At 41.1% G+C, this 20713-nt stretch overlaps 1 protein-coding gene across 1 annotated transcript in view; it reads left to right on the forward strand.

Annotated features, from left to right (window-relative positions):
- FGD3 (FYVE, RhoGEF and PH domain containing 3) overlaps positions 1–20713 on the forward strand; it is a 196397-nt gene that overhangs the window by 158502 nt on the left and 17182 nt on the right. The window contains exons 15-16 of the mRNA XM_074957794.1: positions 5546–5608; positions 17896–18021. Coding sequence (XP_074813895.1) covers positions 5546–5608; positions 17896–18021 — 189 coding nt within the window. The remainder of the gene's footprint in view (positions 1–5545; positions 5609–17895; positions 18022–20713) is intronic.

Consider the following 20713-nt stretch of genomic DNA (forward strand, 5'->3'; position numbering starts at 1 on the left):
TTGCTCATCTGTATTTTCAGAAGAGTAAATTATCAGTATGATTGACTTTGAGATTTGATGTCAAGCCGAATGTGCAATAAATTGCTATCAGTAAAAAAGAGCTGAAATTGATACTGTAAATATGGAAAACTGGACAAATACCAAGAGCAATCTCAGAGCAGCAATTTTATCACATTGTAAGTATATCAAGTAAGTTTGCCATCATCATGAGATATTAGACAGATCAGGACACATTAGAGTGAAAAATAGATGATGTATTCTCCTCACGTTCTCTTGTATGACAAGAATGACTGCATTCTGACTGGCTATAATTTACGTTTATATCGGCTCCTACAAATGATGTGACTTCTGTTGAGATCCATATTCAATGCAATACATTGGAGCAAGTCGTTTGCTCATCTGTCAGGGCAGAATGGGCCCTGGATCTAGCAAGCTCAGGGGAAGATCTGAAGTATGTTGAGACTCCCCACACTATGCTCTTGGCATCCAGTATTTGTGCTGAATTGGCAGTCATTAGTGGCTGCTGCAAGGCACAAGAGTCAGTCTTTGGTGTAAATTTATAGATGACTCCTAACACTTTTGTTAACTGAATTCCCATAATCCTGTGGTTTGCAAAGGTCAACGATGTGACTAAAGTGTAAGTTTTTACTTACTATCATATACATTAGGCTGAACATTTCAGTTATGCAATAGGGATGCTGAGGAATAACTGAACTAGCACTGAGTGCAGCTTCCACCAGAGCTTGTCAGTGCCCTTCAGTTGCCAGCTTGGCGGGCTTCTAAGGAGTGACTGAAGTGCTCCCAACCTGTATATCTAGTAAAGTGTCTAGCCCCTTCTACTTTCAGGAGAGAGAGACCAAGTTCAATCCTGAAGTTGGATCCCAGCATGGCAGTGCATTGAGTTCCCCACTGACTGTACTAGTATTTTTAAACTGAGGTTGAAAGACTTGATTATAAAATATATATTCTTTTTACTAATTTTAAAAATCAGGCCAATATGTCACCCTGAGTCTGTGATTGTGCACTGACAAGAATCTGTACGCTAGTGTTTCTGCAGATGCAAAAAGGCATTCACAGGTTCAAATCAGACAGTGTGGGCATCAACCTCCAGGAGCTCCAAGTGCCTCTTTTCTGCCATGAAAGAGATGAATGCACATTTTTGTGACCAAGAATTAGAAATTCTGAGTAGGACATAGCAAAACTCAGTGTATGGGTTGTTGGCATCCCTTTGCAGGATCTAGCCCCAACCAGGCCGGAGAGAATGTTGTGTGTAAGGAAGTGTAGCTGTAGGTGTCACTGTTTCAAAACAGTTCTGAAAATTTGCATGCCTGCTCCAACTTCCTCTCCCTTCCCATTAACGAATCCTGACCACTGTATCAGAAAGGCAGGGGCATGGGTGGTTCTGGGAGGATTGTGGGGTAAGTAAATGGGCTCAGGGGGAGGGTGCTATTGTAACCTTGGCCTAGTTCTGCCGCCAGGCTTATAGGTATTGCTTACTCAGCAATTTCTGATATAAACTAAAAAAAAGGGCTCCAAACCTGAAAACCAGTTCCTGAGCCTCTCTCTTAACTGGGTATTGCCATTGGTTTTAACACCCACTTGTGTCTCTTAGTATGTTTGCATAGCACCTAGCACAGTGGGGCCATGACCCCGGGCACTGCTGCAATACAAATAACAGAGTAATCATTAATTCACACCTTAAGAAAGATTTGTTGAGTGGGCAAAAATTGAGCCTGGTTATTGGCCGGTTGTTTTTCCTCCTCCCCATCAACCCCAGGATAAGAGCAGCATCAGTTTCGAAGGAGTCTCTTTTGAGTCACTTGAGATTCCATTGCAGCACCACTCCTTTAGATAGAGGACATACATGGGTTTTTTTCAGTCCCCATTTGCCATGGTTAAGGCTATGTAAATGTCTTCTCTTATTAAATAATATAAAAGTGTTCCCAAGCAAAATTATTTTTTCCCATTAATTCACAAAAGGCTAGTGACCCACAATGCGCGGACAGAACACAATGGTGGAAGTAAGCTAAGGAAGAGCCTTGGTTGCTAAGAGGCTAAATTCCATACACGTGGGACTCCCGAGGTCTAGAAGCTGAATTCCAGCACTGGCTATGTACTGCAATTACTTAGTACCTTCTGGATCCTGTTAAAATAATAATTCTCTGGTGGAGTCATTTAGACAAATGAATGAAAAATTATCATCCTCATAGGACACATTTTACAAATGTTGAAAGTAACATTTAAAAAGTAACTTAAGGGCCATAACTAGGGATTCCAAATTGGCAGGAGTACATGTACATTTTCCAATAGGAAGGGAAATAAAAATATTTTTCTCTGGAGAGAGAACATTTTTTCCATAGAGGCTTTTCTCCAGAGCAAATGTGAGATGCATGCTGCGATAGAATGTTAGAAGTTGATAGAATGTTAGAAGTTGCAGTTAAAATACTGATGGGGAACCTATGTGACCAGCAAATATCAGCTGCCAAACGACATTGTACCGGAAACTGCATGGATACTGTACCTAGCTCCAAGGGGATTTAGGACTTAGTGTATTAATGTTGGTAAAGCTCTTTTGAGATCTTCTGTAGCTTAAAGCTAGAGAGTGCCTGTGGAAGGTGATCAGTTTTTTAGTGTATGTTTTACATATACAAATTTTTGCTTGAGGCCACTGAAGTGCTTTAGGACAACTAAGATGATTTCCCCGCACCTGGAGGGCATTCTCCACATCTCTATCAAAGCTTAGATCCATCCCACCCCACGATATATATACTCTCTCAAGGCCTTGTGTCACAGGCTTCATCCTCCTTGCCATCAAGGATTAACTGAGACTCATCAGTGCTGCTCCTTAACTGATTTGATAGAGTTCCTGTAAGACCCGGTTTTGCTGCTTTCCCTTCTTGCAGTACTAAGTAAGTATGTTGTCTCCAAAGACAGTATTGTTGCCCCTCTTTGCAGAAGACAGTGCAGCTGGTTGGGTACAGAGAGGTCAGCATACGTTGCATCGTCCTAAATAGGTGTAATCCCACTCTCAGCTCCTTTTGGGGTAGTGCTAATCTACCATTCTAGGTTTGCATTGATTTAAACCACATTTGTACGAATTTGGCTCATATTTGCCTTACAGTGTTTTTTCTGTGCTGTTGTTCGATTGTGTTGGCATATAAAGGGTTACACCTAGACTTCAAATTTAGCAGCTCTTTCAGTGTTAGTATTTTAGTCCACTAGCTGAGTCAACAATTCTACAGCACAAATTGTTTTTACAACAAAAATAAAAACTTACTGCTTCTAATTAAAGTTGGAAGATGTAGTGTAATTAATGGAGTTCTCCGAGCCTATAGATTTGGTCCCAGATCTATTCATTATATTACATGTGTTAAAGTGGGTAATGCAGATGGCATATGGGTGTGATAGGTAGGGCACTTAATGATAAAGAGGGCCTAATCCTTAGAGATGCAGAGCATCTTCTACTGCAGTTTAAGGTAACAACAGATACAGGTACTCTGCATCTCTCAGCATCAGGCCTGTGTTTATAGAAATGTAGAGCTGGAAAGGGATCTCAGTAGGTCATCTCTGGTCCATCCACCCACCCTGAAGTAGGAGTAGGTAGACCTAGACAATCCTTGGCAGGTATTTGTCGAACCTGTTCTTAAATTTCCCATGATAGGGATTCCAGAGCCTCCCTTGGAAGCCTATTCCAGAGCTTAACTACCCTTATAGTTCGGTTTTTTGTTTTGTTTTTGTCTTTTTCCATCTAATATCTAACCAAATCTCCTTTGCTACAAACTGGAGTATTATGGAGTGTTCCTACAAGTTATGTCCTTGGTGTTTTTGATTTGCTATTTTAGCTTAATTAAATAAACTGTGTACATATGTTCACATTCTTGGTCTGTCTTAACATGAATGAGTTATACAAACACTTAAATGGGTGAAATCTGTATCAAGGAGCTACACTTCCATCCTAGGGTTCTGATTGTGATGGGTTGGATCACAGAAAACCCCTTGGGGCTGCCAACTGATGTGCCGAGACTACCTCTGAGCCTGTTTTCCCTGCCAGCTTGGGACTCCAGAACCTTGCCTTGTTTGAGCCAGACACATTTGCCTGCTGCAAACACAGACCCAAGTCTGAACCACATCCCGTAAAAGCTGCAGGCTTAACTGAAAACAGCTTAAGAAGTGTTCCTGTCTCCAATACTCAGATGCCTAGCTCCCAGTGGGGTCCAAACCCCAAATTAATCCGTTTTACCCTGTATACAGTTTATACAGGATAAACTCATAAATTTTTCTCCCTCTATAACACTGATAGAGAGATATGCACAGCTGTATACCCCCAGGTATTAATACATACTCTGGGTTAATTAATAAGTAAAAATTATTTTATTAAATACAAAAGGTAGGATTTAAGTGGTTCCAAGTAATAACAGACAGAACAAAGTGAATTACGAGGCAAAATAAAACAAAACGCGCAAGTCTAAACCTAATGCGGTAAGAAAATGACTACAGATTAAATCTCACCCTCAGAGATGTTCCAGTAAGTTTCTTTTACAAACTAGCCTCCTTCTAGTCTGGATCCAGCAGACACCCCTGTGGTTACTGTCCTTTGTTCCAGTTTCTTTCAGGTATCCTTTGGGGGTGGAGAGGCTATCTCTTGAGCCAGATGAAGACAAAATGGAGGGGTCTCCCAGGGGCTTAAATAGACTTTCTCTTGTGGGTGGAGACCCCCTCTTCTCTCCTATGCAAAATCCAGCTCCAAGATGGAGTTTTGTAGTCACATGGGCAAGTCACATGTCCATGCATGACTCAGTCCTTTCAAGCCAGGCAACATTCCCAGGAAAGCTCAGATGTGGATTGGCATCTCAACGTTCATTGTTAGCTTAAGTGTTTCTTGATTGGGCACTTAACTTGCAAATTCCTTTCGAAAGAAGCTGACCAAATGCCTTACTAAGGCTACTTAAAATCAAACAAGTACACAGCCAATATTCATAACTTTGAATACAAAAATGATACATGCATACAAATAGGATGAATATATTCAGTAGATCATAACCTTTACAGAGATATATGTTACATGGCATATGTAGCATAAAACATATTCCAGTTATGTCATATATACATTCATAAGCATGTTTCCATAAAGCCTTATGGGGTGCAACGTCACACTGATGACTACACAAACTACTTTGCTTTTTTGGTTTGTATTATAAGAATCAATGTAGCTGTGAAATTGAAAATCCGCCCCTTTTTGTTTTATATGTGAAACCCAAAACTTTTCTTCTGTTTAAGGTGTCTGTCTTAGGTATTTATTGTGTGCATGCACATTTCTGAATATGTAAACAGACCTTTGTAATTCAATGCCGTCTGTAAAGTCACCCACTTTATTGCCAGCTGAATATTCCAGAGTAGTTGAATACACATGCAATTAACATATATTCATAACCAGAACAAATGAGGGGCTAGAAGTACATTATTCCATGTTTTGATTTTAATGATTAACATAATTTAAGAGCAATCTCCATATTGAAATGTTCTTTGTGATTTACTTTTCCTTCAGATAGTAAGCACCAGCTCCGTAGAATCTATGCCAGGAGCAGATGGCATCAGTGCATCTGGAGGGGTAAGTAATTATGAGATTAACATTTTTGTTTAGGCAGACTTTTCTCAGTTTTTTTAGAACTCTGGTTATTTTCCCCATTCAGCGTTGTTATCCAGTCATTGACTGGTTTCAGGTATATGTGTTTGCAATTGTATAATTGAACGTCAGCTCAGAAGTAGAATTTGAGAAATAATTAGTCCATAGTATGTTTCTCATTTATTTCTGCTGAGGACGTTGGGTGGTGAAAAGGTTGGTTCTTTAACACCCTGGAAGATTGGGTACTGTGCAAGCCAAATATTTTTCATAACAATTTCAACACAGTCCTCATAGCCCTGTGATGTCAGCTGTTGAGTCATTTCAGCACTCCTACTCTAAAAGGGTTTGTGCGCTCATTATCTTATATATTTAGTACACTCTTCCCTCCCATCTAAGACAGCCTACCAGAATCCCAGGTCTTCAGGAAGGGTCTTAGATACTGCATGACCGCCTTCAACAGCAAGCGTCCTCGCCAAAAGTTATCCTAGTTTATTGTGGAACGGTCAGAAGTAGTCTTTAATAGCATTATTTGCCCAATGCATGGACTGTTGTCTCCAGGCAGCCTCACATTGTGCCCCCATCTCCTCCCATCCACTTGTGTAATAGTAGATACCTTAAGTGTCTTCGTTGTCCCTTTCTGGAAGCAGATGAGAGATGCTGCATGGCAGCTCTCCTCCTCCTTACCCCCATTTACTCTCTCTCACTAGTAGGTGGCCTTCTGTGGTCCAGCTACCACATATGTACAGAATCAGCCCAGAAATGCATTTAATAGGATGATTCTCCAAGTATCTTTGTTGGGATTGGCACATTGTTCGAGCTCTGCCCAGGAGACACATCCTTCTTCAGAAACCAGTAAGCAGAGGGTTAACAGTTATGTATAAGTCCGTGTGTTGATGTATAACACCAGATAAGGGGAGTTGATATAGACAGTTATGATTCAATTAAGTTTTTAATTTAAGTGTACAATTCCTTACCTGTACCACTAACAGCATGTAATCTATTAAAAATGAAAGACTTTTTGAAAACTGGCATAGTTCTCATTATTTATGTTTGTTAATATTTTGCATTTCCCTGATAAACAATGAAAATCACATGTCACTTCTGTTTTTCTTTAAGTCAGTCATACATTCAGTGCTGCAATGTTTGGGTTACAAATATTACAGAAAAATATTTGTTTTTAAAAAATTGTTTCAATTTTAATTTTTAAAAAATGGAAACATTTATCTGGGTCTCATGTTTCATAAAATGTTTTAACTAGATCTAAATTTTGTTCAAAGTCCACTTGAGTCCAATTACTTTTAATACATATTTGTGTAACAATGGATTTGAATGGTATGTCTTGGTTTATTTAATAATCTTCCATAAAATTATATTTTAAAGAAAAATAACTTTTAAATACCCCTGAATTTAAATAACATATTTTAGTTGATTAAAAAATAATTCATTGTTCCTCAGGCTAATCAGACTTATGTTCCCCTGCCTACCTAACAATGATTGTTTTTCATTGTGCTATATTTTAACACAGTTGTGTGACGGAACAGTAACATCAGCGTGAACTGTGTTGCAGGTCACAGCCTTAAGTCGTATTTGATTTTAATTGTCACACCTATTAAGAACCATCCCAGTATTCGTGCAAGAGGAATTGCACTGATTCTACTTTAATCTTATTCATGTAAACCACTTGGTGGTAGTGGTGGTCAGCAAACTAGTATCTCCCTTCTATGTTTGGCTCAGCTTAATGAAGAAATATGAAGAAGAATAAGACTTACTTGAAGTTTATTACATATTAGCATAGCCAGACAATAAAGAAATAATAGAAGAAATGCAACAAGTGTACAAACGCTGCATTATGGTAACTGCTTACAGCCAACATACAGTGCTCATTATACTTTTGTATACATAAATTCAAACCCAACCTACAGTTCCTAATATTCAGTATAAATGTCTTACACATACAGAAATTGGTATACGGTCAAGAATTCTGGACCATGTAACTAAAAAAAACCCTGCAATATTACAAAGTGTAAAACATACTATTTTTAATATGAGTTAACTCCATTTTCAAAGACTCATGCTGAAGGGGTGTGTGTGTTTGTGTGTATTGTTGATGAACAGGTAGTTTTCACATGGAAAATATGTAACCCCATAAAATGGGTAAATGAGCTTGGAAATAGAATCATAGAATCATAGAATATCAGGGTTGGAAGGGACCTCAGGAGGTCATCTAGTCCAACCCCCTGCTCAAAGCAGGACCAATCCCCAATTAAATCATCCCAGCCAGGGCTTTGTCAAGCCTGACCTTAAAAACTTCTAAGGAAGGAGATTCTACCACCTCCCTAGGTAACGCATTCCAGTGTTTCACCACCCTCCTAGTGAAAAAGTTTTTCCTAATATCCAACCTAAACCTCCCCCACTGCAACTTGAGACCATTACTCCTTGTCCTGTCATCTTCTACCACTGAGAATAGTCTAGAACCATCCTCTTTGGAACCACCTCTCAGGTAGTTGAAAGCAGCTATCAAATCCCCCCTCATTCTTCTCTTCTGCAGACTAAACAATCCCAGTTCCCTCAGCCTCTCCTCATAAGTCATGTGTTCCAGACCCCTAATCATTTTTGTTGCCCTTCGCTGGACTCTTTCCAATTTATCCACATCCTTCTTGTAGTGTGGGGCCCAAAACTGGACACAGTACTCCAGATGAGGCCTCACCAACGTCGAATAGAGGGGAACGATCACGTCCCTCGATCTGCTCGCTATGCCCCTACTTATACATCCCAAAATGCCATTGGCCTTCTTGGCAATAAGGGCACACTGCTGACTCATATCCAGCTTCTCGTCCACTGTAACCCCTAGGTCCTTTTCCGCAGAACTGCTGCCTAGCCATTCGGTCCCTAGTCTGTAGCTGTGCATTGGGTTCTTCCGTCCTAAGTGCAGGACCCTGCATTTATCCTTATTGAACCTCATCAGGTTTCTTTTGGCCCAATCCTCCAATTTGTCCAGGTCCCTCTGTATCCTATCTCTGCCCTCCAACGTATCTACCACTCCTCCCAGTTTAGTATCATCCGCAAATTTGCTAAGAGTGCAATCCACACCATCCTCCAGATCATTTATGAAGATATTGAACAAAACCGGCCCCAGGACCGACCCCTGGGGCACTCCACTTGACACCGGCTGCCAACTAGACATGGAGCCATTGATCACTACCCGTTGAGCCCGACAATCTAGCCAACTTTCTACCCACCTTATAGTCCATTCATCCAGCCCATACTTCTTTAACTTGCTGACAAGAATACTGTGGGAGACCGTGTCAAAAGCTTTGCTAAAGTCAAGAAACAATACATCCACTGCTTTCCCTTCATCCACAGAATCAGTAATCTCATCATAGAAGGCGATTAGATTAGTCAGGCATGACCTTCCCTTGGTGAATCCATGCTGACTGTTCCTGATCACTTTACTCTCGTCTAAGTGCTTCAGGATTGATTCCTTGAGGACCTGCTCCATGATTTTTCCGGGGACTGAGGTGAGGCTGACTGGCCTGTAGTTCCCATGATCCTCCTTCTTCCCTTTTTTAAAGATTGGCACTACATTAGCCTTTTTCCAGCCATCTGGGACTTCCCCCGTTCGCCACGAGTTTTCAAAGATAATGGCCAATGGCTCTGCAATCACATCCGCCAATTCCTTTAGCACTCTTGGATGCAACTCGTCCGGCTCCATGGACTTGTGCACGTCCAGCTTTTCTAAATAGTCCCTAACCACCTCTTTCTCCACAGAGGGCTGGCCATCTACTCCCCATGTTGCGATGCCCAGCGCAGCAGTCTGGGAGCTGTCCTTGTTAGTGAAGACAGAGGCAAAAAAAGCATTGAGCACATTAGCTTTTTCCACATCCTCTGTCACTAGGTTGCCTCCCTCATTCAGTAAGGGGCCCACACTTTCCTTGGCTTTCTTCTTGTTGCCAACATACCTGAAGAAACCCTTCTTGTTACTCTTGACATCTCTTGCTAGCTGCAGCTCCAGGTGCGATTTGGCCCTCCTGATTTCATTCCTACATGCCCGAGCAATATTTTTATACTCTTCCCTGGTCATATGTCCAACCTTCCACTTCTTGTAAGCTTCTTTTTTATGTTTAAGATCCGCTAGGATTTCACCATTAAGCCAAGCTGGTCGCCTGCCATATTTACTATTCTTTCGACTCATCGGGATGGTTTGTCCCTGTAACCTCAACAGGGATTCCTTGAAATACAGCCAGCTCTCCTGGACTCCTTTCCCCTTCATGTTAGTCCCCCAGGGGATCTTACCCATCTGCTCCCTGAGGGAGTCAAAGTCTGCTTTCCTGAAGTCCAGGGTCCGTATCCTGCTGTTTACCTTTCTTCCCTGTGTCAGGATCCTGAACTCGACCATCTCATGGTCACTGCCTCCCAGATTCCCATCCACTTTTGCTTCCCCCACTAATTCTTCCCTGTTGTTCATGCACCTGTCTATGTGAGCACCTGATTATCAGTTTGAACTCTTGCATATAACAGGCATGTGCAATTTAGGTGCTTATATTTTAAATAGGGCTGTCGATTAATCACAGTTAACATGCAATTAACTCAAAACAATTAATCGCTATTAAAAAAATTAATCACAATTAATTGCAGTATAACTCTCATTGTTAAACAAGAGAATACCAATTGAAATTTATTAAATATTTTGGATTTTTTTCTACTTTTTCATATATATCTTCCATTCTGTGTTGTAATTGAAATCAAAGCGTATATTTTGATTCCAAATATTTGCACTGTAAAAATGATGAACAGAAGAAATAGTATTTTTCAACTCACCTCATACAAGTACTGTAGTGCAATCTCTTTGTCCTGAAAATGCAACTTACAAATGTAGATTTTTGTTGTTGTTACATAACTGCACTCAAAAACAAAACAATGTAAAACTTCAGAACCTACAAATCCACTCAGTCCTACTTCTTGTTCAGCCAATCGCCAAGACAAACAAGTTTGTTTACATTTACAGGAGATAATGCTGTCCTGCTCTTATTTGCATGGCACTTTTGTAGCCAGCATTGCAGGGTATTTACATGCCAGATATGCCAAACATTCTTATGACCCTTCATGCTTCAGTCACCATTCCAGAGGTCATGCTTCCACGCTGATGGTGCTCATTAAAAAAATAATGGATTAATTAAATTTGTGACGGAATGCCTCGGGGGGAGAATTGTACATCCCCTGCTCTGTTTTACCTGCATTCTGCCATATAATTCATGTTACAGCAGTTTCGGATGATGACCCAGCACATGTTGTTCTTCGTTTTAAGAACACTTGCACTGCAGATTTAACAAAACGCAAAGAAGGTACCAATGTGAGATTTGTAAAGTTGGCTACAGCACTCGACCCGAGATTTAAGAATCTGAAGTGTCTTCCAAAATCTCAGAGGGACGAGGTGTGGAACATGCTTTTAGAAATCTTAAAAGAGCAACACTCCGATGCAGAAACTACAGAACCCAAACCACAAAAAAAGAAAATCAACTTCTGCTGGTGCCATCTGACTCAGATAATGAAAATGAACATGCGTTGGTCTACACTGCTTTGGATTGTTATTGAGCAGAACCCGTCATCAGCATGAACGCATGTCCTCTGGAATGATGGTTGAAGCATGAAGGGACATACGAATCTTTAGTGCATCTGGCACATAAATATCTTGCGACGCCAGCTACAACAGAGCCCTGAGAACACTTGTTCTCACTTTCAGGTGACATTGTAAACAAGAAGCAGGCAGCATTATCTCCTGCAAATGTAAACAAACTTGTTTGTCTGAGTGATTGGCTGAACAAGAAGTAGGACTGAGTGGACTTGCAAGCTCTAAAATGGTACATTGTTTTATTTTTAATGCAATTTTTTTGTACATAATTCTGTATTTGTAAATTCAACTTTCATGATAAAGATTAGGTGAATTGAAAAATACTATTTCTTTTGTCTTTTTACAGTGCAAACACTTGTAATCAAAAACAAATATAAAGTGAGCACTGTACACTTTGTATTCTGTGTTGTAATTGAAATCAATATATTTGAAAATGTAGAAAACATCCAAAAATATTTAAATAAATGGCATTCTATTATTGTTTAACAGTGTAATTAATCATGATTAATTTTTTTAATCGCTTGAAAGCCCTAATTTTAAATACTGGACTAGACATAAGATGAAAGAGAAAAATGAGGAAAAAAATAACAAGAAAACAATGAAATTATAAAAAGAGACAATCCCCCAAACCCTTTTCATTCCTTAATGTTATGGTGAACTCTCTTGGCTTTCCTTCCTCCCTCTGAAGTGAAGGAGGCTATAACAGTTTGCTAACGATGCCTGGTTTTCTCATTTTTCCCTGGCCGAAGCGCTGATCTAGCAAACACTTATGCATATGCTTAGATTTAAGGCATGAGTAGTTCCAAAGTGTAGTCATTGAAATGCTCTTCCAATTTTTTGATCAAAATTCAAAACTTCAATGAAAAGTTTAACCGGAAATCAAAATTTTGAAAAATGTGAGATAACTGTAGAATAAAAGCAGATTAATGGTCAAAACTTCCCTGTTTGAGAAAGCAACTCTTAGGCCCTGATCCTGCAAAGAGTTCCACATGCAGTTAACTTTATCTGTAAGTAGTCTCACTAACCTCAATAGGATTAGTTGTATGAGGAAAGTTGAGCATTATTATTATTATTTATTATTTATTGTTTACTTGCAGTAAGATCAAAAGGCCTCAGGTGGGGTCTGGCCCTCTTTTTGGTAGGTCCTTTTTGAACATATATAATTAATTCAGTTGGTCAAACAAAAGAGACAGATGCTCAGCTGGTCAATGGAGCTATGACAGTTAGGATCTGATCTGGCCTCCAGAACACGTGCATTATTCAAAGCACTCTCTTGACTTGCAAGGAACTCTCTTCAGGCGATGTGTAATTAGCAGTAGATGGAACCGCTTACTATGTGACCTATGCTCCGTTGAATGGATAGACTGTCTTGTTTAATGTAATTCAGTGCTTAAAACAGAGATCTGAAAGCAAAGTCTCTTTGGTTCTGTCCCCATTACTGCCACTGAATAACTGTATGACATTAAGTCACTTGACATTTCTATACCTCAGGTTTTCCATTTTAAATATGGACCTCAGAGGGGCATTCCGAAGCTTAATTAATGTTTGTCAAGTGTTCAGATCTTTGAATTAAAGACATTTTAACTTTTTGGGGTTTTTTTTGTTTGTTTGTTTATTTAAAATAATACAAAGTAAAGTTCTTGTCGTGGGCTCTAGGCCCCTTTGCCATACATTAAAATACAATCATAAAAAAAATCAGCTCACCCGAAACCCAGTCAATATCTCCCTAACCACAACCCCAGCCTTTATTTTACTCTTCTGTCCCTCACTATCCCCCACCTCCAAAGCCGTGGTAAATACATGGGCCTTGCAGTCATGAAGGTCACCTGATTCTTGCTATTTTAGATGAAGAGGAAAGTAGGTTTCAAAGCTGAGGTCTCTCATGGAAAATACCTAACTGGCAGCTTCCTCTCTTTTATGCTATGGAAATGCACATTATTATTATTATCATCTCATTTATTCAGGAGCTACCCAGTGCATTCCAAATCAATCAGCTGACTTCTCGCTAAAGTAAGCCAGTGTACAGTGAGGAATTTTAAACAGTTGTTTCTCCTCACTGCAGTAGTTAGTATGTATCAACAGGAATGGATATTGTGCATCAGGTTGACATAGTGTTGGTCTTATACTATTCTTTAAGATTACCTTCCAGTAACTTAACTCACAAGGCCAAATTGTGCCCTCAGTTACACCCATGCAATCCAGTTAACAGCAATGAAGCTGTGTGGGTATGTATGAGCACTAAAATCTTGTAGTGCAAATTCTAACAATATAAAACTTTTCAAAGTTTAATTAGCCAGTGATGAAGTGCTTTGCTGTAACAATTTAAGAAGGGTTCATTCCTCTACAGTTGAAAGGAAATGCAGTCTCCCAAACATTTAATTAGCATTAACACCAGAATTAAAGCTGTAAAACAAATCCATCAGAAATGAATGACTTTAGCCTGTAGAAATGCTGGGAAAAATGGATGCTCTTTAGACTCATGCTGATTAGGGCAAGTATTCCAAGTCTCCTTAATTGTATGCCTTACTTTGAGAAGGTCTGATATAGTCTGAAATGAAACTCAGTGGTAGTGCGTCATCTAAGACATCTGTAAATGATTTAGTTGTGATAATGTCAGGTTAGCTGCAGCAAACTCTTTACAAGTGAAGTGCAGCACCACGTTTGAGCTGTGTGTGTGAGAGGACATGGATCCGTAGGAACTGTCTCTGTTCTGGGCAGCTGTAAATGTGCACATAAAGAGAGCTCTAGTCATTTTCCTTAAATGAGCAAATCTGTATCACTGCGCTCCATAAAGTTTAACGCAAAACATCATCTGTCCCTATGTAAAGGTTTGCCCTTGCAGCAGGAAGGAAGCAAACAAAATCGAAAAGAACAAATTCATTTAAAACTGAGGGACTAGTTGCAGTCAGGGTCGTTCCTGTAGCACGGTTGACTGGCATTCTGCTTTCCACTGTCCCCAGAGAATATCAGGACAGAGGGTCAGTTAGAGGCGTTAGAAAACTTAGGAGTAGCAGTGTAGCAGCTTGGCCTCTTTGCATCACCCTGTCCTGCTCCAGGAAAAGGAGTAGGGCCTCGGAGGAGCAGGGTGAAGGGTGCAGTTAGGGCAAGTGAGGGGAACCAAGTGTGTGTGCTGGAGACAGTATGTGAGACCGAGAGATAAGTAAAGGCTAAGAAGAGCAGGAGAAAGCAAGAGGGCCCAGAGCAAAGGGAAAAAGGAAGAGGGACAGTGGCTGGTTGGGGAGGGGAGGTTGTGGCCTGGAGCATGGAAGAAGGTGATGATAGATGGGACAGATAGTAAACAAGGTCACAAGGAAGATGATGCGGTGGTTAGCTGGTATAGCCACAAACTATATCATGTGGTGATGTTGCTTTCTGACATGCAGATTTTCCTGTGGGATAAAAATATTAAATGTAGCAAATCTTCTTTCTAAAAAAACAATGAGGAGTACTTGTGGCACCTTAGAGACTAACAAATTTATTTGGGCATAAGCTTTCATGGGCTAAAACCCACTTCATCAGATGCATGGAGTGGAAAATACAGTAGGAAAATATATATACATAGTACATGAAAAGGTGGGAGTTGCCTTACCAATTCTAACGAGACAATTCAATTAAAGTGGGCTATTATCAACAGGAGGAAAAATCAATTTTGTAGTGGTAATCAGGGTGGTCCATTTCAAACAGTTGACAAGAAGGTGTGAGTAACAGTAGGGGGAAATTAGCACAGGGAAATTAGTTTTTAGTTCTTGTAGTGACCCATCCACTCCCAGTCTTTATTCAGGCCTAATTTGATGGTGTCCAGTTTGCAAATTAATTCCAGTTCTGCAGTTTCTCATTGGAGTCTGTTTTTGAAGTTTTTTTGTTGAAGAATTGCCACTTTTAATTCTGTTATTGAGTGTCCAGGGAGATTGAAGTGGTTTTTGAATGTTATAATTCTTGACGTCTGATTTGTGTCCATTTATTCTTTTGCGTAGAGACTGTCCAGTTTGGCCAATGTACATGGAAGATGGGCATTGCTGGCACATGATGGCATATATCACATTGGTAGATGTGCAGGTGAACGAGCCCCTGATGGTGTGGCTCATGTGGTTATGTCCTATGATGATGTCCTTTGAATAGATATGTGGACAGAGTTGGCAACGGGGTTTGTTGCAAGGATAGGTTCCTGGGTTAGTGTTTTTGTCATGTGGTGTGTAGTTGCTGGTGAGTATTTGCTCCAGAAATTGCTACTGAGAAATGGAACACAGCTCCCTCCTTCGCCCCCTTCATTTTGCTGAGATTGAGTGCTCAGGGTTCAAACTGCTGGCTGCTCATGGCCTTTTCACGGGTTGCATTGAAATCAGTGAGAGTTACAAACATTCAGCGCATCTCAGAATCAAGTCTTAGAAATGGTTGCTTTAGTGGCTTCCACAGGGGCAGCTACAACATGTTGACTTACTAGAGAGACCTCACTCACTGGGTTGGCTTTCACTGTGCTGAGGAGAGAGGGTCCTTTAGAAGGCTACAGGCTTCCCTTCAGGCTAGTATCTCTAGCATGGCAATGAGAGGGCCGCCACCTCTGATTTTATATACTGGCTCCCATCTCTGAATTCCCAAGCCTCTGGAATCCCTCTCCTCTTATGAAAGACTTCAGCTTTCTGAAGATGCAATTATTTGGGTAGATGGCTCTCTCACATAAGTCTTGTGACTTACCTCTTCTTATGGTGCACAGCTCTCTGAGGAAGAAGGGTGTGTGTGTTTTTCTCAATGTACAATCGCATCCCTTTCTAAATGTAATCTGTAGGGTGTTTGTTCTTTATCTGGTAATATAGGTTCCTTCAGACTGCTCTGGGCATAATGAAAGCTGGAAACAGAGCTGCATTATTGTGAAATTACTGCTTGCACGTTCCCCTTAAATTGATTGCTGGAGCGCCAATATAAACTCCATAACAAAAGTAAAATATCTTTTTTATTTTATATAAAGCTCCTGCTTTAGTTATGGGCACATGATAAAAATTTACGAGGGAAAGGTTTTTCTCTCAATAGATTGTGAGTGGATTATCTGAAGCATAGAAATAGGGAGTGAATTATTAAGGCTTTTGTCTTGCAAGCTGCAGTTTGACATTATTTCGCTAGTGAAACCATCTTACATTCCCATAGTGTGATGTATTTCCTCTGCATAGACATAAGTGAAATTCACGCCAGGGACTGTGCCAGAGTAATTTAGTTATAAATTTTTGCACAGAAAGTGTGTGGAAAGTCTGCCATGGTGGGAGTAGTACAAAGTGCCTACTACAATCTTCCCTCCTACTATAGGCCCCAGCAGCAGCCAGTAGAGTCCCCAAAGGGAGCTGTGCTGACCAGGGAGAAGGCACAGGGATTTATTTATCCAAATTTATAAGGAGATGCATGTGTCCATCCAGAGCTCTGAGCTCAAGACCATAGTTTTACAAGCTCCTCATAGACTTTAAGGCCAGAAGGGACCAATCATGATCATCTAGTTGGACCTCCTGCACATTGCAGGCCACAGAACCTCCCCCACCCACTCCTGTAATAGGCCCATAACCTCTGCCTGAGTTACTGAAGTCCTCAAATCTTGATTAAAAGACTGCAAGTTACAGCGAATCCATCATTTACTCTAGTTCAAATCCACAAACAATCCATGCCCCATGCTGCAAAGGAAGGGGGAAAAAACCTAGTATCTCTGTCAGTCTGATCTGGGAGAAAATTCCTTGGCAACCCCAAGTATGGTGATCAGTTACCCCCTAAGCATGTGGGTGAGACCCACCATCCAGATATCCAGGAAAGAATTCTCTGTAGTAACTCAGAGCCCTCCCCCATCTAGTGTCCCATCTCTGGCCATTGGAGATGTTTCCTGATAGCAGTTGCAGATGGGCCATATGTCATAATAGGCAATCTTATCATGCCACCCCTCCATACAATTAGCAAGCTCAGTCTTAAAGCAAGTTAGCTCCCACCACTCCCTTTGGAAGGCAGTTCCAAACAATGCCCACTTCAAAACTAGTCGGCACATCAGAGTACAAGACTGCTCTTCCCATCCAAGCCACCCTTGCACAAATCTCCCTCTCCCTCACCCCACAGAGAATATAAGTTTTGCAACATGAAATCATAGAACTATAGGGTTAGAAAGGACCACAAGGGTCATCTAGTCCAACCCCCTGCCAAGATGAAGGATTTGTTGTGTCTAAACCATCCAAGACATTTGGCTATCCAGCCACTATGCTATAGTTTGAACCCATGTCCTGAAGGATAATCAAATTCAGGCTCTGTTGGATAACCAGAGAAAGAGTGAGTTCCAGAGTGAAGCTCCCTCACTGAAAATGCCCTTCCTCCAGAACCATCCCCTTTAAACCAATAGGCTATCAGATGGAGTGACTCTCTGGCTCCGGTGATGCACAATGGAAGAGGTGGACTCTGAGGAGTAGGGCCCAAACAGCTGAGAGCCTTATAAATAAAAATCAGCAAATCCCCACTGCAGCCTCAACCCCAACAGGCTTGGTAAGAGGAAATTTTCCCTAAAATTGTCTGTGTGGGGAATAAATCTGGGAAAGAGCTTCGTAAGCATGGTAGAAATTGAGTGGCAGAAAATTGTTTTGCAATAATTATGTTGTATAATGTCACCTATCTGTATGTTTCATTTCAGCCTGATTCCTGCAGAAAATCATCTTCTAAAACCAAGCGAGACAAGGAAAAGCAAACTTGCAAAAGCTGCAACGAAAGCTTTAATTCCATCACTAAAAGGCGGCACCATTGCAAACAATGTGGGGCAGTGAGTATCAGAATGAAATTGTAGTAGTGTTTCATTTTATGTCCATTTAATTAGTCTATCTGTAACAAACGACTTTTTAAATCAAATTCTGAGTTTGTTTCATTCTGAGGGAGCTTTTCAGTTTCCAGTAGGATAGACACTGGAGTTCACAGCAGGGCTGTGGTAGAACAGACCTTTCAACTTGCTTTGTCCATTGGGGATCCGGCAAAACAAAGCAATGGTGTTGTAAAAGGCCATGAGTGAGTGGTTGAGGAGACAAATGTCACACGTCTGTGGCTGAAAGGAAAGCTGCCTCTGCACCTGGGTGTGTTTTGTATCAAGTGTCCCAAAAAACAACCTCGTTGACCAGGGTTTCCTTCACATAACTAGCATCCCTTAGCCAGTAACCAACAGCAGAATAAATAGCCTGGAACACAGCTCTTCTAGATCTTTGTCAGCAGCCTTTTGCTGCAGGCTTCCAAGTGCCTTCTTCTTCCTCCTTTTCTGAGAGGAAACCATCCATTTTGTGGCTAAGGTAACGAGTTCCAGCTGTTAGAAGGCTACAGGGGCCCTCAATATTCAGTGCTAAGGTGATGGGATTGCATTTCCCCCAGTGGCAAAACTAAATCAGGGTGCTTTTGGCCAAAGAGGGTGTCCTTCTGTGCTTGAAAGGCCCGGAGAATCCAGCACGTGAAAAATCCAGGTGCTAGAAGCCTAAGGCCTGGATTTTAAAGGAGCCAAAGGGAGTTAGGTGCCTATCTCCAATTGAATCTCAGTGGATACCTGATTCTCTGAAGCCCTTCCAAAAATCCCAGCCCAAAATTACATGAGGTTGACTGCCTTATTGTGGCTTGAAACCTTCCTTCTGTGACATCAGTTTCATGGTTCCATGTTCCTGGTGTAACTAGTTTAGAATAGTTAGTGAAATAATATCAAGTTTTGGTAGAATGGAGATAAATTTGGGTCTGAACAGACAGGTAAAATGTGTAACTAAGAATATTAAAAGCCATCCGTTCTAAAACATTCATCTCAGGAATCCAAATACTGTTACAGTGGAAGAGACATTATTATTCTGGAGTCAGCTATCTTGAATCTTTGGAGTTTTTTAAAATAATTATTAAAATAAATACACTTTCTTTGGTATTTAAACTGTTACATCAAAGCTCAGTTTTAAAAGAAATCAAACAAAAACCTCCCCGTGGACAAAAAAATAATGAGAATTAAGTTATTAATAATTTAGTGTTAAATAAACAATTGTTGGTTGTGCAGTGTTTTCTGGTGTGGGTAGTAGAATGCAAATGAAAGGAGTTAATTTGCCTCTAGCAAAGACTATTTAAAAAATGTTAGTTTGCTTTTGTTTGTGCATTTCAGCAGAATGATGCTGCATTCAACACTTGCATATGGTGCACTGAACTGGAGCAATGCAATGCCTTGTGTAGTAATACATATCTTGTAGGCATACATAAGAGAGCATACTATTGCGACTGAAGAGCATTCAGACTCTGTTGTTGTGTAATAAAATGGGATTTGAAGTTAAATCCTGCTGACTGCTCTTGTAATGCACATAAGTGGTGGATCTCCTTCTGCTACTGCAGTTAGTACCATGAGACTGCAAATTTGAAAACCGACTTCACTGCTCTGTAGTGAGATATGGAGTCAAGGGGCCATATCCTCCACTTTGCCAGGTTCACCTTGCACCAAAACTTAAAGCAGCTAGAGGTTTGTACAAGTATTCTTACTCTGCAGGGGGAATCTCTGCTGACACAAAGCTGGCTGTGCCATCTCCTTTACCAGCCGTGTTGCCCCTCCTTTACCAGCCCTGTTGCCCAACTCCATCATCGCCTGTGCTGGAAATTCCACTGCCCAGTGTGAGGGGAGGCAGGGGGCATATTCGGTGGGGGGAGGGAAGAAATTATGCTAGGAGGAAAGAAAAGGAGAGGCGGTATGATGGAGCAAGGCTCCATTCTGCTCCATTCAACACTGGTGTTCGGTCTCTACGGGACCTTATGCCAGCAGCGTAATTAAAGCTGCCCTCCATGGCCAAGCAATTGAGAGACCCCCTCATTGGCCTCCCTGGGAGCTTGGGACAGTGGTGGTCCCAGCTCATGAATTCAAACCCAGCCAAGATTAGTAGTGAATGACAGTTGCTGCCATTTTGGCAGCTGTTCAGTGGGCTACGTGAAATAAGTTGGTGCTTTTTGCTCCTGCTGGAGAGATGGGCACATAAACACAACTGTGCTCACCGCATTCCTGTGCATAGTTCCAACAGACTGAACTACCCTCTTCCTCTCGAGGAGGATGGTACCTTGAGTTGAGTAGTTAGGTTCGTTGCTTGGGGTCGTACAGGGGAGCTGTGCAGATAAACAGACGAGTTGAGTCTCCAGCACTGTAAATCCAGCACTTTTCCCAAGCACTAATTTCATGTCAAGTTTAATTGCTTGTTTGGGCCAAACCAGAAAAAAGAATGGAAAGCCATAAAATCACTGTCTCCCAGCCCAATGTGGCATCAGGCAGACCATTATATGCAGTGGATAGTTCTCAAAATTCTCAAAAGTGACTCAATTTTTGGACGCTGAGCTCCAGACAGCTCAAAGGGGCCTGATTTCTCAGACAGTGCTAAGCACCAAGCACCACCTCCCACCCACTGTGAAAATCAGGCCTCTTTAAGGTATCTCAAGCTGGGTACTCACGATCATTAGGCACTGAAAACTTA

The sequence above is a fragment of the Natator depressus genome, chromosome 7, assembly GCF_965152275.1.
Source record: "Natator depressus isolate rNatDep1 chromosome 7, rNatDep2.hap1, whole genome shotgun sequence".
NCBI lineage: Eukaryota > Metazoa > Chordata > Testudines > Cheloniidae > Natator > Natator depressus.